Source organism: Magnolia sinica, chromosome 16 (genome assembly GCF_029962835.1).
Source record: "Magnolia sinica isolate HGM2019 chromosome 16, MsV1, whole genome shotgun sequence".
Lineage (NCBI taxonomy): Eukaryota > Viridiplantae > Streptophyta > Magnoliopsida > Magnoliales > Magnoliaceae > Magnolia > Magnolia sinica.
Window position 1 is genome coordinate 28007399 of NC_080588.1, and position 20943 is coordinate 28028341.

At 39.5% G+C, this 20943-nt stretch overlaps 1 protein-coding gene across 7 annotated transcripts in view; it reads left to right on the top strand.

The window, feature by feature from the left end:
- Window positions 1–20943, top strand: part of LOC131228524 (molybdenum cofactor sulfurase) — a 186266-nt gene that overhangs the window by 52932 nt on the left and 112391 nt on the right. For all 7 annotated transcript variants that reach the window (XM_058224221.1, XM_058224220.1, XM_058224222.1 and 4 more), the window contains exons 9-11: window positions 751–789; window positions 1243–1399; window positions 10668–10770. In XM_058224221.1, coding sequence (XP_058080204.1) covers window positions 751–789; window positions 1243–1399; window positions 10668–10770 — 299 coding nt within the window. The remainder of the gene's footprint in view (window positions 1–750; window positions 790–1242; window positions 1400–10667; window positions 10771–20943) is intronic.

The window sequence follows — 20943 nt, forward strand, 5'->3', positions numbered from 1 at the left end:
CGTGTATGAACTTCACTCTGGAGAAAGCTCATAATCGGGATGTATGTGAAGAGGTCTTTGAAGGGGATTCTAAAAACTGGTCATGGGGGAAAGTAGTTCGCTTTCTTTCCTTAGTTGGCCCGTAAATCGCTATAAACACCCTATAGAAACTATGAAGATTCAGCTATATTGAAAATTCTCCAACCAGACTGCCATCTACCTGAGCACTGTCAGTATGCCATGTAATCAGAACTGGTAAAGGAATGAAATGAGAAGAATAAACATACTGATTTGATGATTAAAAATTTCAAGATGCCACAAAATTCACTTGTTCCACTTGCAACAGAAAATAGAAAGAAGGATATATATGTGGAGAGGGCGTTTCTAGAGATCTCTAGTAATTGACTATAGGGTTTTAGGGATTTTCCATGTTTTCTTTTCTTTAGCCAACACCAATTTGTTGGGAAAAGGCTTAGATGATGATGATTGTTTTCTTTCCTTGTTCTAATCTATGGGTTTTTTCTAGTTCGATTTGAATATTACCTTAGGGTTTGAGGTTGAAGAACCAGTTTTAGAGGAATCTAGAGTTGAAGCCAACTTTCTCGGTGGTGCTAGGGGATGTTAATTTGATACCATTCTCATTATGTGGCACACCCTAAAGCTCTACTTTGCAATTAAGTTTCTATGAACTTCATTCATGGTTTGAACTTTCTTTTCTAGCTTTAGGATATGTCCAACTGAGAAAATGTGTTCTATGATGCATTACTACAGAAGCTGCCAGGTTACTCAGGAAGACATACTTCAGTGGAGGTTGGTGTATCTGCTTTTGTCGTTATCTGATGAGGAATGCCTATGTGAATGGAACTCACACATGTGAGATGGAGGTCAGCCCTTGGCACATGTGTACCAATGGCGCATGTGTATGAGATTTGGGTCCCTCATCTGGAGGTGCCCACCATGAACACAACCTGACCCAAACGCAGGCCAGTCCACTCACAGTGTAAGATGTGGATGTACATTGAAAATGGACCTTGGCCATTTTTCCTCAACCAGTCCATTTTTCTCATAAAAGAGTGGACCAACTTAGTTTTTGGCAGTGTATGGTCACTGTGGGCCCCACCAGATGAATTGCCAAAATCTCACACATGTGGGCCATGTTAGCACATGTGCTGCGAGGCTCCTTCATCTTGCTCGTGGCAGTTCCATTAGTAGGCTGTATTCTGATACAGTTACCAGCTTGGGTTTACAACTGCAATTTTCCAGGTACGGTAGCTGCATCTATTGCCGACATTGACTTTGTAAGGAGAAGGGGAGGTATTGAGGAATCGTTTGAGGATGGCACTCAATCATTCTTAAGCATAGCTGCCATCTCCCATGGGTTCAAAATAATCAACACGTTAACAATATCTTCAATTGCCCGGTATGTTCGTGAATTGTTTAACTATCATGCATGATTAGGAATATAATAACTCCATTTATTTCATACATCTGCACTAATGGTTTGTGCTCTCTCTCTCTCTCTCTCTATATATATATATATATATATATAAAGGTAATAGCTAATATGAAACTAAAGGAGTAAATTTCTATGATTCTCGACCTCATTTTAAATGTTACTTGCCTGGCTTTGTTGCTATCTATTTGTTCATTTGCAATTTGAGCATGATCCATGTATTTCCATTGGCAATTGTACTCATGAGTGTATGATCTCGAATCCTATTCTCACCATGTGCATGCAAGATCCAGCTGTTCATTAAGTGGGTCCCATCCCATTGTGTATGTTCTATGGATGGAAAAAAAGGTTGGTCCAGTCATTAGGTGGGCCACAAGCAAGACAAGCAATGTTTAAAAGGAACCAACAGTTCACATTTGATATACATGTACAGTCCGCACATACATGTACAGTCTGCATATGCATGTACAGTCCTTACTACACGTATGGTCCACTTTTGACTGATGTGGCCTAGTTTTCAGATGGCACTTACATGGTTGAGCCCCCATGATGAACAAACTGTATCTGCACACACATGCCAATATTCGGAGAGTGGGAACTACCATGCTCAATTCATCCTGGCATCATCAGTAGGGCCCATTTGCTTTTGTTAGTATGGGAATTCCGGTCTTTTGCTACTCTAGTTTCTTTTTAGCATGTTAGGCAATTGCTACGTTTCATACTACTGTACTTTCAGTACGCAATTTGATAAAACCCACTGTCAGCTGAATTAATACTTCCCTATGAAATTCATGTTTATTTGTAACAAGTCAAATGTGCATTACGAATCAAGTTCGTGAAAGGAGAATTTTACAGATATTCCACAATTTGTTGCAGGCTGCAAGATAATGATGATCTACTTCCAGTTCGCTACTTGCTCTAGCCAAAGAATTTAATCATTTCCCCACTATACGACCACTAGGTAGCCTTGGACTTATTCTCAACTTGAAAAGAAAAAGTTCTCTTGAACTTCTTTTATGTAACACGTAAACATGAAGCTAACAGATTGACAGTTCATCAAATTGATTGATCGAAAATGCAGAGGAATACCAAATTCAAGAAAAACAGTTAGCACACTTTTTCTTTTATCACTCTAACTGCAACAGACTTCTTATTTTTCTATTTGTCTAAATTCTAAACCATGCAACGACATCTTAAAAATGTCTCCAGTTATGAATAGTGGACAAACCCTCTTCTTTTCCCTAATCTCACTCAAACTCTCTAATTGGGATGTTAAAAGTAGTCCTAAAATATATTGCTCTTCATTTGGGTTAGGACATGATTTTTTTTTTTTTTTTTTGTAACATCTATCTCTGTTTCATTGGCCATGTTTTCAATCCTTGTTTTAGTTTCCTTCTTGCTCTAAATAAAATCCTGTCTTATTCATAAATAAAAAAATCTGAAATTTCATACTTATGGACTCTTTAAATCCAATTTAATAACAAACTTAGAATCTGAGTCTTATTTCATTAGAAAACAATTCCTACTAAAACTTTGGGGTTTCCAAAATTCAACCTTGTTGATGCATTATGACCACATGTGTGGGCTACCCTGGTCATGTGTGGTCCTACGGTCACTCATGTGATCTTCAAATGTTTGGGTTTATGTTGGGCCTTTGTCGTGTGGTTGGACTGTGTTCGAAGTAATTGTATCACTACAAGTTTCGCTGGTTGGTGCTACGGAAACAATACCTATATCGTTGATAATATTGCCGATAACTGGAAATATAGGGAAACATGGCGAAATTGGTGGAATTTTTCAGTGAAACTTCAGAAGATGCTAAAATAAATATTTTCTTATTTAGGAATAAAAAATTTGCTAGTAAGTTTCCATCTAATGGGGGCCTAAATGCATGTGCTGTTGTAAGAAATCAGTCCAACCATCCAAACATCCATCGATATTTTAGAACATTGTCAACACATGATATATCACCGAGAAATTGTTGATAACTAGAAATGAAATTGGAGATTGTGGTCTCGATATCACCTATGTTGCGATTATAATAATATCGTGATGTTATCGATATAATTATCAACAAACTGAACATTGCATATAACCATGCGCCCATAAAAAAATTGAAATGATTTTTTTTTTTTTTAATAAATAGATTTTTGGTGATATTGATACATTGACGATATTGTCAAATATCACCAATACATTGGCAATTCAAGCGACACCTGTAATTATGCAGTTGAAAATATTGGCGATATCAATATATTGGCAATATAAGCGACACCTAGAATTGACACAGTTGAAAATATTGGCAATATCGATACATTGGCGATACGTAGCGACACGTCGCCAATACTTGGAATTTTTGATACTACAATTGGGGGGGGGGGGGGGGGGTGGGGTTCATGATGGTTGGTTTAGAGGTAGAGACCAAGGAGGAGGTCAGTTTGGAAGTAGCAATACTTGGGGTGGTCATGGCATACATTTTACTAGTGGTGGTGATCAGTGTTTATACTATCGATCGATATTATCGGTATCGTGGTCCGGCGATACGAAACCCTTCGGAAGAAACTAAGAAATTAGAAAATTTTACAGAATACTTTTTATCAATCTATATGTTGCACAATATTGCTAAATATCGTTCGATATCGCTTAATATCGTTCGATATTGATGATACTATCGCTTTTATCGGGATTTGTTTTTTTTTTTTTCGAGAAATTGCGCTATACAACACCTGACCGTTCACGAGGCTACTGTAGCCAACAACCAAATTCGTCGATAAAAGGGTTGGGGATGTCGGGACAACGTAATTATGCGAAAAAATCGAAAAATTTACAAAAAGAGACTTTTAACAAGTGGATTTCGGGACCTGTAGAAGAGATTGCTCTGATTGGAAGCTACATTTTGTGGGCCATTCGAATCAAAGCATGTTCGTAGGTTAGTGCAAACAAAATCTCCGATTCCCTTTTCGATTTCGGTAGATAATCTAAAAAAATCCGTCGAAATCCTGAGAAATTTGAAGATTTGGGTGAAATTCGGAGAAATCTTGGGTGAAATCCGGAGAAGTCCAAAGACTTGGGGAGAGATTTTAGGGTTCCGGAACCCTCTCTGCTTCGAAAAATGGCTTCTGAACCCTTTTTACGGGCGCGGGTTGGGTTAGCTCGAGACGGACGGTCCTGTCAGGGGCTTTGTAGGGCCCACCATGATGTATGAGTTTCATCCACACCGTCCATCCATTTTGATAGGTCATTTTAGGGCATGAGAGCAAAAAGGAGGCGGATGCAAGGCTCAAGTGTACCACATCACAGGAAGATGCAGTGGCAATGATGTCCACCATTGAAGCTTTCTTAGGGCCTAACGTGATGTTTATTTACCATCCAATCTGTTCATAAGGTTTGACAAACCTGGATGAAGGGAAAACATAAATATTAGCTTGATCCACAAATTTTGTAGTCCCCCAAAAAGATTAATGGTGGCCATCCCCCAAAAAGATTAATGGTGTCCATTCAATGACCACTATTTCGTGTGGTGTGGTCCACCTCAGATTTGGATTTGCCTTATTTTTTTGTCCATGCCCTAAAATGATTTGTCAAAAGGAATTGACAGTGTAGATACACCATCTTATGTCGAGGTAGCCCCACGGTCAGGGTCCCACCCAAGTCGCTGGTTGCTTGGATTTGACCAAACGGATTACGTACGTGAATAAACTCTTTAGGGCACACCTCGATGTATGTACTACATATCCACACCGTCCATTTGTTTGGATTGCTTATTTTATGGCATGGTCCCAAAAATGAAACATATACAAATTTCAAGTGGACCACACTATAAGAAACAATGGTCATTGGCCCCCCACCATTGAAAACTTCCTAGGGTCCATTGTGACCATCCAACTTGTTGATAAGTTCACATAGACTTGGACGAAAGGGAAAAAACAAATATCAGCTTGATCCAAAAATTTTGTGGCCCACAAAAGGTTTTTAATGGTCAATAATCGCCATTTTGTGTGGAGTGGTCCACAACTACATGAAATTTGTATTTGCCACATTTTTAGACCAACCCCTAAAATCAGGTTGTAAAACAATGGACAGTGTGGATATACCGTGCATGCATCGAGGTGGGCCCTACTAATAGGTCCCGCCCACATAGCTGGTTTGGAGTTGCACTCGAGTATATCATTTGGATCTACATTGCTTGGGTGGATCCCAGATCCATCCAGGTTTGTGGATCCCTTGCTTTGGGGCCCACTATGATCCATATGCCTTACATCCACACCTTCCATAAATTTTTTTGGATCATTCTAGAGCATGAGTGCAAAATTGAGGCACGTCCAAAGCTCAAGTGGACCACACCACAGAAAGTAATTGGGATTGAACAAACTACCGTTGAAACTTTCTTAGGGCCAATTGTGTGACTTATTTTCCATTTGACCTCTTCATAAGATCACACATACCTGGATGAGGTTAAAATACAAATATCAGCTTGATCAAAGCCTTCTGCGGCCCCAATAAGTTTTTGACGGTAGCATCAATTCATACCGTTTTCACTTGTGTGGTCCACTTTAGATTTGGATCTACATTGCTTTTGAGCTCATATTCTACAAGGATATATATATAAAAAATATAATATGTATTGGACCCCCTGTGCAGTGCATTTTTCATGGCAGGGAAGGATACCTAGAAAAAATATAATATGTATTAGATCCCCTGCACAACACATTGTATCGATCTCATGTTAGAGGCAATCGGGGATAGGTTGTCAGTGAAAACCGTTATTACTGATGCATGACTCATCACGAACTTCATATATAACCATACGTGGTTATTAGTCGCGATGCGTGAGAAGTGTGGTGGGGATATAGTGCGTCTTGGGGTGATGCGGTTCGCCACAAATTATATCACCCTAAATAGCCTCCTCAAACACAAGCAGGGGCTACGAGAGCTTTTTACCTCTCATGACTACACAGTTTGGGATAGGAAGGAGAATAAAGTAACTTGGGGAATCGTAGAGATCGTATTAAGCAACTTGTTTTGGGATCATGTGTGCAATGTAGTCAACATTATGGAGTCCATTTATGCAGTGTTGAGGATGGTGGACAATGAGATGAATCTAGTGATGGGGTTGTTGTATCCCTCTATACAATTGATGAAAGATGCAATCCAGAGTAAAGCCCCTGATGCATATAAGTGGGTGCATACAATAATAGACGACCGTTGGGAGAGGACACTTTCCCACCCACTACATAAGGCTGGTAAGCACTTATGTGATTTTTTAAAAGTCTATATGCTTTAGTACTTTTCTATTAATGGCTAAATATTTGAATCATGTTGGTTTTCAGCTTATTTCCTAAATTGAAAATACCACTATAACAAGAAACTCTACGCTGACAATGAATTGTAAAGGTTTGTACATGAAGTGTACGAACCCTTATTCCCCAACCGTGAGGGGAAAGACACATTCGGTTCTAAGGTAAATACATTCTGCACTTACATTCTCCATATCTACATCTTAATGATTCCATACTTACCCTTGACTACTATATGCCATTAACGGATTGTTAAATTCCGCGATGCACTTGGAATGTTTGGGCACTGGGCTATGGAGATGTTGAGGACCACCATGATTCCATGTGAGTTGCTACATTTAAAGTTGGATTTTATATTATTTTACAAAATTTCAAAGTAATGAAATAACTTATAAAAGGTTTTGGAGTGGTGCAGTTTTGACTACATGTTATCTCATAAACGGGATGACTTCATTAGTCTTAGGGGGTAAACTTCCATTTTTTTTTTTTTTTTGTTAGATATCCCCAACGCCAATGGTTTTTAATTCCTCTTAAAGTTTTTGGGTATATATGCTTTGTACATCAATTTGACCATGTTTTTGATAAACTTGAATCTAAAGGTATAAAGTATGTTTTTCTAGGATACTCTTGTACTCAGCGGGGTTACAAGTGTTATAATCCTGTCACTCGTAAACAATATGTGTTGACTGACGTCACCTTTTTAAAATATCCTCCATATTTTTCTGAGGGAGGAAAATCATTGCAATTTGCTGAAGGTTCCATGACTCTTCCTATGGTGCCAGACTCAACTTCATCTATAGACTATAGAGTGAGGTCCTGTACAATGTTTATATCTCCCACCACTGTTGATCTACTCCAAAAGTTCTAAGAGAGGTGATGAAGTGCATGCCAACATGTACTCTATCAATCCTGCCACCCTATTTGAAGATCATTGAAATGAGCCTTCACCAATACTGTATAATGAAGATGATATGCCCATTGCTCTCCTTATGGGTATACTCTCTTGTACCCACCATCCTATATCTATTTTTTTTTTTTTTTTCTTTTGATGGTTTTCTCCTTCTTTCCGGCAGTTTGCTTTGTCTTTGTTATCTGTGTTTGTTCCACGCTCTTTCTTAGAGGCTCTTAATAGTGATGGGTGGAAGCGAGCTCTGGAAGAAGAGGTGGTTGCACTTCATCAAAATCAAACTTGGATTTTAGATGAGCTACCTGCAAGAAAACATAGTTGGGTGTAGATGGGTATATACTGTTAAGTTCATTCCTGATGGCTCGGTGAATTGTTTAAAGTAGGGTTGTACATCGAGCCGAGTCGAGTCGAGGTGGGCCAAGCTTGGCTTGACTTGTCCATGCTATCCTTGAGCTCAAGCTCGAGCTCGGCCTCGAGCTTACCATTGGAGCTTGGCTTGTTTGCCAAACCTTTCGAGTCGAGCTTGAGGCGAGCTAGTGGATCGAGTCGAGGCGAGCTTACCTTGAGTCGAGTGGAGCCTGCTCCCAACTCGACCCAACCCAACACCCAACCCGCACTCGACTCAACCTAGCCACCCGACCCAACTCCCAAATCAAATATTCAATTAATAATATATATAAAATATTAAATAGAGCCATAAAGGTACCTTATTGTTGGTGGTGAGAGAGAGAGAGAGAGAGAGAGAGAGAGAGAGAGAGAGAGAGAGAGAGCTCGCGCAAGTGGCTGAGTGCAGGCTGTACAGCTGAGACTAGTTGGGCAGACGCTGAGTTGAGCTCGGGCAAGTGGCCGAGTAGGTAGAGGAGAAGGAGAGAGCTCTGGCGCGATGGGTTGGGTAAAGAAGGAAAATGGTAAGAAAGGGACGGATGGGTAGTGTAGGGTTTCAGTTTTAACTTTCTTAATTTTTTTTTAAATTATATATATATATATATATATATATATATAAAAAATATTCGAGTCGAGCTAAGCTCGAGTTTTCGAGCTGTGCCGAGTTTGAGTCAACATCCACTATGATTGAACTTGGCTTGTTTTCAAAACGTGTTGGGTCATATGAAGGTTGGCTCGCCTCGAGTCGTCGTTCAAACTGAGCTAGATCGAGCCAAGCCGAGCGACGTTTTTGAGCTAGCTTGGCTCGTGTACAACCCTAGTTTAAAGGCTCGATTAGTTGAAAAAGGATACATTTAGACTGTAGGGGTTGATTTCTTTGAGACCTCTTCTGTGTCCAAGCTTCATTCCATACGTGTGGTGATCTATATCGCTGAAAATTTAGACTGGCATCTATACCAACTTGACTTGAAGAATGTTTTTCTTCATGGGGATTTGCTTGTAGAGGTGTATATGGAGCAACCGCCTGACTTTATTGCTTGGGAGTCAGTTAAAGTCAGTCGTCTAAAGAAATCAATTTATGGATTAAAACATATTCCACATGCTTGGTTCGACAAATTTAATAAGGTGGTGCTTCAGTGTGGGTTGAAACATAGTTGGGCAAATCATTCGGTGTTTTCTCGATAAAGCAAGAAAGGTACTATCGTGTGGCGGTGATAGTACATGTATTTATGCATTAAAGTTCTTGCAGCAACACTTTCTTGTACAAAGGATTTTAGGTTGCCTTTGATACGTTCTTGGTATTAAGGTAGCTAGGTTGAAGGTGGGAATGAACTTGTCGTAGTGGAGGTATGTGATGATTTATTAGAAGAGATACATTTGCTGGGGGCCAAGCCAGTTGAAACTTTCATGGATACTAATTCAATGTTGAGTATAGATGAAAGGGAACTATTTGATGATCCAGGGAGATAACACAAGCTAGTTGGCTGATTGATCTATTTAACGATTATGCGACCGGACATTTCTTATCCAGTCAGTATAGTTAATTTATGCAAGCTCCTCGTATGTCTCAAAAGGAGGCCATGCTTTGCATACGTAGATATTTAAAGCGAGCTTTTAGCCATGGAATTCTCTACCAGCAAAAATTGACATCTTAGAGTAGAAGGGTTTTCTGATGCAGTCTAGGTTGACTCTCCTTGGTGGTCGACCATAAGTTATTGTTTGTTTGTAGGAGGAAAGGAAATCCAGAGACATGGAAAAGCAAAAGTAAAATGTTGTCGCTCGGTCAAGTGCAGAAATAGAGTATGGAGCTATGGTCCACACAACATGCAAACTTATTTGGCTGAAGACATTAATGTGCGAGCTCGGGTTCATGGTGGGTGCTCCTATGCAATTGTACTGTGTTAATCAAGCAGCATCTCACATTGCCAACAATCTAGTCTATCACGAAAGAACCAAGCACATTGAAGTCAACTGTCACTTCATTAGGAAGAATGTTGCTAACAAGGAAATATGGTCCTCATATGTTGGGTTTATGTTGGCCCTTTGTCATTTGGTTGGGCTATAATCTTTAGGCCTAAAAGTCATTAGTTTATTTTATCTTTTAGTCAGAGGGGTATAACCGTAATTGTCTTGTATTAAGCAGTTCCCCTAATTGTAATAAAAGAGATGCGGGTTTGTGAAGCATTCTAAGCTCTCTCGTCTCCTTCTCTCACTTTTCTTTTTCTCTTTTGTTCTCTTTTCTTCATCATTCACTACAAACCTAAAATGACTGACCCCCTTGATTTTCTTTCCTAGAAAACATGGATCACCCTTCACTATTAAAACCAACACGAAATCACAATGACATCATCATCTTGGGGCCTATGTAACCCTTTTTCTTGAGAATTCTTGTTCAATCTAGTAGGCTCCACACAATGGATACATGGGTGTACTTTGGCTGCATCATTTAAACTGTCGATTTGTGGTCTGAACGCTTGGTACTTGCTGAAATGTGATAGGAGTTACTTGTTGAAGTGTTTCTGCATTGTTGCATCATATGACATTTATTTTCATTAGTATATTCTTTACATGCTTGAAAACTTGAGTGTTGATGTTTTGTTAACAAAAAACGGAAGTTCTGAACATGATCTATTCTGTTTCCTTGAAGGCACACTGCTTCTCTAGCTGTTTATGTGAGGAGTACGCTTTTGGCGTTGAGGCATGGTAATGGAGCTAGTGTTTGCGTCCTGTATGGAACAAATGCTGCCAAGGTTGTTTTCTACTTAACCAAGAAATGGGGATTTATATATTTTGAGTTGAATTATATGTATGCGAAATAACATAAGATCAAGTATTTACTCTATTTAATATATCATTGTCTGGTGTCGATGGAAACTCATGTAATGTAATTGCATAGTCCACAGGAAGGACTTTTTATGTTTGATACTCAATTTTTGTTGGAGACTGATGAAATGGTTGGATCTCTTTCACACAAAACATGTTGAAAGAGGGAACGAATTCTTATTTGTTTAAAGATAAAACTACAAGATGGCCAAGTATTATATTAGCATATAAAACAATTTAAGGTATAAAAGTAGGAAAATATCCACTGAAAATTCCATATACTTCAAGTTAGTAAATGAGATTGGACAAATCTCAACTTCCTTTAAAGCTAACAAATCCTCTCTTTTTTTTTTTCAAAGATTCTGTGAACCCATCAACCACTTGGTATTTGGACAGTATACTTGTAATCCAAATGTCTTTGAGAGCTATCTTCTCATGAATGGGGCAGTAATCAAAATTTATATGCTTTGTGTATGCACGCACCACTAGATTTGCAACAATGTTTACATTGTCATAGTGAAGAAGGGTGGGCTCATACAAATAAATATAAATCATGAAACAAAGGTCTGGGTGAGGTAATTAGTCACACGAAGCTTGAAATTTCTAGTGCGGCAATGATAAAATCTGATCTTTGTTTATTCTTCTTTCTTCCTATTCATTATAACTAATCCATATCATCATTGCATCATCATCTAAGACTTATCCCAATCAATTGGGGTCGCCTACATGGATCCTAGTATTACATTCCATTCTATCAAGGGCCAGACCTTTAGTTCAACAATAGGTCTTTTCTTTCAACCTCCATCCATGCCCTTTTGGCCTTCCCCTTGCCCTTTTATTGCCTTCAACTTGTACCAACTCACTCCTAATCAGTGCAGTTCTTGGTCTTTGCTATACACGACCAAAGCATCTAAATCTACTTCCCCTCTTCTTTTTACCTATTGGTGCTACTCCTAAGTTCCCTCGAATGCATTTATTTCTAATCATATCCTTCCTCGTCTTGCTACTTATCCATCCTAACATCCTCATTTCAGCTACACCCATTCTATGAATATGTTGTTCCTTAATTGCCAAACATTCTGCCCATAAAGCATGGCTGGTCTTAAAGCTATCTTATAAAATTTCCCCTTTAGTTTGAGTGGTACCTGATGATCACGTAAAACTCCAGAGGCACATCTCTATTTCTTCACCTAGCTTGAATTATGTGGGCGACATCCTTCTCAATATGTAAGTTTAAAACTTTGGAACTGGTACATTTGAACTTTAAAGAAAACATAATTCATCCATATTGCTAAATATATGTAAAAATATCATAAGATAACAGAGCATCACCTTCATATTTGGAGGGTTAGATGCTTCTATCTAACTAATGCCATCATCAATATCTTTAGGTTTAGACTTGCCTCCATCTCCCTCTCCGTGTTTTCAGTATCGGTATTGATGCATTGATAGTATCCTTGGTATACAAAAACATATCCATCTCACATATCGAGGAATGTATCACTGTCCGAGGGAAACATTGGGAAAATGATGGATATGTTAAAAGAGACATGATTACGCTAGAACTTAAAATATTACAAAAACAAAGAATGCATAATAAGTTTCCTTTGGATGAGGTCATAAACTATGTGATGTATGACAGAAGTCAGATAATTAGATCAAAGAGTTCATGTAATTCATAAATTATACAATACAAGTACCAAACACATATGATATATCCAAAGACCAAAAAAAGGGAAAAAAGAAGCAAAAATACATGTGCCCAATGATTCCCACCAAAAGATTCCCTAAAAAATCCTCAGACTATGAATTTTTTTCATCTCCCATGCTCTAGTGTTGGCTTGATATCGTTGATTCATATCACATGTATTGACCTTATTGGGGAACTTTATAAAGGAATCATGATGATATCTTGTGGTATTTCAAAATATTGCATGATATGGTCATTCGAGAATGCAAGATCGAAGGTGAACATGGAGTTGAGGGCGAGAATGGATGAGGTAGATCTCATTAGAGGACACAAGGGATTCAACGGAGGATCTTCTTGGAGCCTTCCAAGGTGGGCATGCGGAGTAGAAGGTTCGAGGGAGAGCAACGGGACGTGGTGTTTGGAGATAGAGGGGAAGCGAGAGTTTCTCGGGGGGTGGAAAGAGAGGCACAGGGGAATGGAATTTCTTAGGGAAGGGAGGTGGAGGGGGAGTATGGGGGGAGAAGGGAGGTTTTAAAGGGATGGAATGGGGGTGATGGGAATAGGGGATAAAGAACAAACAAGGGTAAGGGAAAGATGGTCCTTGAAGCAAATGGGAATGTAGACGAAGAGCCAAGGACTCGGAAAGGTGATTTAAGGTCAATAGGAAGTAATGCTCAAATTATCTAGAGGGAAGGATCTCATGTTTAGGTCCTTGTAGGAGTTTCCAACGTTGTTCGTGGAGAACTTCCTGGAGGGTTGGACTAAGCATAATTTCTCTAGGGTTTTCGGAAATAACATAAGACCATAGAGGCGGTGATACCACGGAGTAAGGGGGGTCAGCCATCAAGGATTTGCTTTTGTAAGAATGAAAAGGACGAAGAGGTGAATCGAGCCATTGCATTGTTGAATGACAAAAGATTTGATGGGAAAAAGCTCTTGGTGTAGTGGACATGTATGGACTGGAGGTCGTGAAAGGGGTTGCCCTCAACAAAGGGGTGAGAATGATGGAGAAGGGCAGCTCGGTAGGTTAGGTAGTTGGGGAGATGAAGTCTTGAAGGGGAGCTGTAGGGGTCAGGAATCGAGGGGACCTCACACTTCCCGTGATGTTGTGGTAGGGGTTCGTTAATGTGAGAAGAGGAGAAGGGAATTGAGGCCATGAGAGAGGTGGTGGAAGCATCAAAGGAGGGCAAGTGGGTGTGGGTGGAGAAAAGGGAGGGCCCAGAGGTGCATATTCATCCTTGGGTGATGCAGGATGGATAGTCTAACTTTGAATGATGCAATGTAATTAATCAATGGATTAATTAGAGAAATCAAAACACAAAATAAAGCTAATCCATCACAAGGTTAAAGAGTTCAAGACTACCGACAATTTTGCAGTATATGTCTTAGAGGATATTGGTTAATTAGGACATGGAAGGTGGAACTTCCATCTAGCATAGGGATAAATCTTAATTCAAAGGAAATCACTTGGTTTTATTAGGGTTTGGGTAAGTTAGGGGTAGGGTTTTAGGATTTGGGAATTGGGAATTGGGGTTTGAGAATTACGTTTTCGAGAATTAGGGTTTTTGAAAATTAGATTTTTTTTTTTTTTTTTTGGTTGGTTTGTTTAATAATAGGGTTTGGGAATCTAGGGAATTAGGGTGTGAAGATGGGAAACGAAGATGCAAGACGGGGGAGAGGGGGGTAGGGCTATCCGTACGATCGTATGACCTAGGTTGTCCGTACGGTTGGGTGGGGTGACAGCTTAGGAGTGGTCCAGATGGCTAGGGTGATGGTTTGGGTTAGGTTCGGAAGGGCTAGGGTGATGGTGGCGATGGTTTTTGGTTAGAAACAAAAGAAAATGGAAAAAAAGATAGAAGATAAGAAAGCAAAAATAAGATTATCTGGAGAGAGAATAAAAGAAAGAAGATAATTGGAATCATTCCATTGCTTCACACCAAACTCCAATCACAGGAGGAATTTTGCTCCAAAATAAAGCAAGAAGAAAATTTCATTAAATGGCCAATAACCTAGGCTTCACACGTCCACGCCTTATATCCTCTATCTGGGGTGTTTTTACAAAAAGCACCCTTAATACTATAAAATGTCCAAAACACCCATAATATCAACTAAATCATAAAATAAATCAAAATAATCAAACTAACCAAACAAAATAGGTAAAACTAGTGTCCAATATGAGTCCACGATCAAGATGACCCAACCATTAAAATGGTCTAACGATCACGATGGCCCATTGTGCGAAATCTAACGGTCCGATAGATGTATCCAATCGATTCAATGGTCCAATACTCTCAACTAAGCAACCCACATGCATCTTCGTAGTGTGAGATCTTCAAAGATGCACAATCATGTGTGTGGGGTCTTCAACGTGGCTAGTAACTCGAATTGGGCCCACTGCGCTCCATGTAATGATCACCTAGCCATAAAGAAGCTGGGGCAACTTTCTTACTCCTCCGATAAACTCTAAAAGGTGCTCGATGTCAACTCCCCTTAGCTGAGAAGAGTTGGCCTCTAGCGAAATAAAACTGCAATAACGCTTTAGAAGATTCGAGTCTAGTCTTTGTTGCTTGGTCTCTGTAATCCATGTACTGTCTGACTCTGGCCTATTCTTTCACTTGACAAGATATTTCTGGAAACCTCCTTGTCTGGTAGAAACCACTTGTTCATCCAAGATACCTTCTATCTCTTCTCTTTTGGTAGGTATGGATGGTAAAAGAGGTAAATGCTGAGAAGGCTGGTCTGGCAAGAGCCATGGGTCATGGGACAAGTCGGAAACACCACCACCTGGGCCAACGTGAGGGTCGGGAGAAAGGCTATCGGGTGGACTTGCCAGACCTTCAAAAGACACAAGATCTTCCACATCGAATGTAGAACTAAATTCCCATGTTAGGTGGAAGATCTACAATATACGCATTGCAACCTAATCTTTTCAATATTTTTTTAGGTCCTGCACTACATGCTTCTAATTTCTTCACGGCCCCTTGGGGATACCATTCCGGCCTTATCCGAATCATCACATAATCATCTACTTGAAATTCTTTAAACCTGCAATGAGTGTTAACAAATATTTTGTACTTTTCATTGCTCACATTAATCCATTTCTTAATTTCAGCACGCAAGTCATGAATATGTTGTGCAGATGCATCTACGGACTTTGAAGGTCTATGGAAGACTGACATGGGAGGCTTGTAACCATGCACTACCTCAAAAGGACTCATGCCTATCGACCTATTGACTGAACTATTATATGCAACTGGTAAAACTAAATCCCAAGTCCTAATATGGTCACTCGCAAGACATCGTAACAAATTTCCTAATCTTTGATCAACCACTTTCGTTTGATCATCAGTTTGGGGATGGTATGCTAACGAGAACTGGAGTCTTGTAACCATCATATGCCAAAGTGTCTTCCAGAAATAACTCATGAATCTCATATACCTATCAAACACAATGGTCTATGGAAAACCATGGAAGCGAGTCTATGGCAAACCATGTAAGCGAACCACTTCTCCAAAGAAAAGCTTGGCAATGTTAGTGGCATCAGATGTTTTGGAACATGGTAGAAAATGGTCCATTTTCGAGAAACGGTCCACCACCACAAAGATGGAATCATGCTTTTTGATCGTCTTGGGTAGCCCAAGCATGAAATCCATACTAATATCTTGCCACGAAGCGTGTGGCACTGGCAAGGGTGTATATAATCCAATGTTTTTTGCCTTTTTTGCCTTACCAATTGACAAGTCCTACATTGCTCGATGATTTTGGCCACTTCTCGCTTGAGCCTAGGCTAATAAAACCTCTATCATTGGCAACGTCAATAGTCTTGTCTCTACCGAAATGACTGGCTACTACGACATGATGCTTCCAAACTAGAAAATCCCGAAGTGAGGTACGGGGAATGCACAGTCTTGTTGCTTTTAAATAAAAACTCATCAATAAGGATGAACCCACTATCACTCCTCAACTGGTCATCTAAAAGTGGCATGTATACTTCCTTAAAATTTGGGCACACTGAATACTCTCCTTTCAATTGTTCGAAACCAGTGACTTCCACGCTCATGGATTGGAGTAACGCCACTCTACGACTAAGGGCATCGATAGGTTTACTCTCGACCCCGACCTTGTGTTTCAAAACAAAGGTATATTCATGGAGAAGCTTAACTCACTTGGCATGCTTTGGGTTTAATTTCTTTTGGAAGTTGAGGTATCGCAAGGCCTCGTGGTCAGAAAACAAGACGAACTCTTGCGTTAGTAGATAATGTCGCCAATGTCATAGATTGCACTACCGTGTAGAATTCCTTTTCATAGGCAATGTTTTAAATATCGATGATATCAGCTGGTATATCCTATGATATATCTTATATCCCACCTGCGTGATATGAAATTCATAGGTAGAGCCGATATATCCCACATGTTTGATTTGGTGAACATTTTCAATTTTTGATTTTTTTTTTTTTTTTGAAGTTATGTTAAATTAGTGTCAAATGGTTATAAATCTATTGGTTCTTCATGTTTTGCATGAAAAATCATAGAGTTGGAGCTTTGATTTCAATATCCATTAGTTCTTCATATTCTCCATTTTTTTTTTTTTTTTTTTTTTTTTTTTAAATTTTTTTCTTTCAACCAGCTATCAATTGAGACTAATTAAATGGTAATCACATACACTTTAATTTCAAACTTTTGAGTGTAGGTGATCCAAGTTGTGGAAAATTCGAAAATTTCCCAATTTCTCCTAAATTGCTTGCAATGTTGCACTTCAAACATGAAATCAATCATGTATGAGGGTTGATCTACTGATTTGTTAAGTCCTTGTCGATGTTCAAAAAATAAAAATCATTTTTAATAAAAAATAAAAAAATAAAAAAATTTATAAAAATATTATTTTTTTTCCTTCGAAATTTCCCTTCAACCAGCTGTCAATTAAGACTAATTCTAAAGTATTTAGGAGTGTTTGATGAAATGATAATCACATACACTCCAAATGTTATGCATGTAATTTGAATATAGTTGCATTAGTTTAGTTAGACAACACATAGCTTAGGACCCTATACAAAGGAAACCTATTATATGCACTTCTTTTTTGAGATGTTATGATTTAAAAGTGTGCATTAAGATCTTTTTTCTTTACTTTTTTTTTTTTTTTAATAATCTTTGAAGTTTCATTGAAAAATTCAACCATTTCCTATGTTTCCCCATGTTTCCCAAAAAGTGCGATAAATTACTTGATACAAATGATATATCTCGTGCGATCACCGATATGTATCTGTATCCCAAGGATGCGATACGTAACTCGATATCGATATTTCGAACACTGGTCATAGGTAGAATATCGTTGCTTTGCCTTATTCAACTTTTCACTAAAATAGGCGATAAGGTGCCCTTCCTGGTTAAGTACTACACCTATACATACACCAGATGCGTCACACACAACCTTGAAGATTTTAGAAAAGTCAATAAGGCACATGGCAGGAGCCTCAATCATTTTGTCCTTAATCTCCTTGAACACCTTAAAGGTAGCATTAGTCCATTTGAACTCTCCTTTTTTAAATGCAGTTTGTAATGGGAGCCATAGTGGAAGTAAATCCTTGAACGAACTGCCTATAAAAAGTGGCTAAATTGTGGAAGCTACGCACCTCATGAATGTTTTGCAGTTCAGGCCAACTTAATATAGCATTGATTTTCTTGGGATTTGCAGACATGCCCTCAGATGAAACAATGAACCCTAAGAAGATAACTTTGTCAGACATGAAATAACACTTCTTCAGGTTGGCATATAATTTCTCTATCCTAAGGACCCAAGAAACTTGCCTCAAATGGTGGAGGTGTTGTTCCTTGGAGGTACCATAAATGAGGATGTCGTCAAAATATACCACCAGGAACTTACCCATAAAGGGCCTCAACATTTGGGTCATCACTCTCATGAATGTACTCGGAGCGTTGGTCAAGCCAAAAAGCACGACTTACCACTCGCATAGCCCATCATTCGTCTTGAACGTTGTCTTCCATTCATCTCTTGGGCGAATACCTATTTGATGATACCCGCTTTTGAGGTCAATATTGGAAAAGATCGTGGCATCGACCATCATATCCAATATGTTGTTAAGACGCGGTATGGGAAACTGTTACTTGACCATGATCTTTTTGATGGTCCGACTGTCCACGCACATACGCCAAGTGCCATCTTTCTTAGGCGTGAGGAGGGTTGGCACGACACATGGACTCAAACTCTCCTGAATGAACCCTTTTTTTAAGAAGCTTATCAACTTGCTTCTTCAACTCTGCATGCTCCGTGGGGTTCATTCGGTAATGAGGAAGGTTTGGTAGAGTTGACCCGTGGACAAGATCTATGGCATGCTGAATGTCCCCAATTGTGTGGAAGCTCATCCAGTAGGTCCTCAAGGAAAACATCGCTAAACTCCTCTAATATTGGAATCACTTCAGGTGGCAACTCTACACTAACCTTGGATGTGACCTCTCTTGCTACGAGAGCATACACCATTGAATTAGCCTTAGTCTCTGTTTCATACTCTTTGGCATTTATTATGTGGAGAGACTTAGGTTGGGACTTCCTCACATCTTTTGGGTCACCCTTTTTGATGTCTTCCTTCTTCGTGGTGCTTTTGGTCGGAAGAGGATTTAGCTTTATCGTCTTACCTTCATGTATAAATGAACTTGTATTTGAATAGCCGAATAGTATCACATCACGACCATATAGCCAAGGTCTGCCCAAAATTAGGGCTAAAAGTCGAGCGGGTTGGGTTGGGTTGGCCGGGTTGGTCGGGTAAATATATGCTAATATTTTCATTATTACATTAGTCTATTATATTTTCAATACAAGTTTTCTTTTCTTTTCCTATAATTTTATTAATTATATATGTAGTTATTTATCATAAAGAACATTTTTTTGAAAAAACAAACAAGCAAAATTATAGGACCACTACTCCTTTAAAAGTTGTATTGTGTATCAAGCAATCTATTTGGGAGGGAGAAATCTGGTGTATCTTGTTAGCTTGAGTCATCGGAAATGATGTGGACCAATGAAACCCGATGGCATTGGAATTTCCTGTGCCTTCAACATAGATGATCTTAGAAGGAACTTATATATTGATCGGGTTGGGGTTGGGTCGGGCAACCTAAGACCTCAACCTGAGTCCAACCCAAGTTTTATTGGGTTGGCGTTTGTATGGCCTAGGCCCGAGAGCAAACTCGATACATCCTGCCCAAGCCCAACCCAATGTCGGGTCAGTCAGGTTGAACCCGCCCACCTTACAGCCCTACCCAAAATGATGTGGTCTATGTCCATAAGCGAAACATCACACCACGTGTCTTTGTAGGAAGCAAACTGAATAGGACTAAGACATCGTTGAGAAACTGGTGTCGAGGACGCATCAACCCATAAAACTCGATAGGGCTGAGGGTGAGGGACGAGTTTCAAACCCAACGAGATACAGTGTTAGCGGAGGCAACTGCCACTATCAATTTTTACCACGGTTAACACCTCGGCCACGGTCTCTTCCACGTCCTCCAACTTGATCACCCGCTTGAGATTGGTCATCTTCCCCATCGTTGAGGTTCGCCTGGAGGGAAGTTTCCAACTGGGTTACGTGAGTGTTGGTCTTCACTAGTTAGTTGTTGGTGGCTCTACTTTGGGCATCAAGAGTCGCAAAACAGTTACTTATGTCATTGATAGCCTTGGTAAGCTATTCTAAACTCATTTTGAGGTGTAGACCAAAACCATGCCCAATCGGTGTTTTCAGTAGCGCTGCCGTAGCTCTACGTAGCGTGCCAAATGTCCTAGCGTGTAGCGAACTACAGGGGTCGTAGCGTGTAGCGCAGGTAGCGTGCACTATGTTGCATTTTTTTTTTTTTTTTGTTATAAAGAGTGGTGAACTCCCACCATAACTACTCAAGTTAATAAAAAAAATAGAAGCAGTCGAATAGGGTATTCGAAACCCTTTGGAAACATATGCCGAACGCAACTTCCTCTCCTCTTCAATCTTGCAATCTAAAAGCCCATCGAAGGGGCTTCTTTGGCCGATTGTTGGAGACTACAAGGAGGTTCCGGTCGGCTATGGAGCTTCAAATTTTAGAGTTTTCATTAATTGAATCTCATCTTGAGACAACAATAGGGACGCTTATTCCCCTCAGTGAGTTTCTTTCGATGTATAGTGAAAATAACTTGTTATTTTAAGTTTTTTTCTCTCTCATTTTTTCCTTTTTAAAATGCTGGTTACTGTCCGTTTTTTGTTCTTTATCATTTTTTTCATTTCTTTTTCAGTATCTCTGTGGCTATGCATTGTTTTCTATGGTATGGCTCACGTGGGGCCCACTGAGGTGTGTGAATGGGTGCAAACACATTGTTTTCTATAGCATGGCCCACGTGGGGCCCACTGAGGTGTGTGAATGGGTG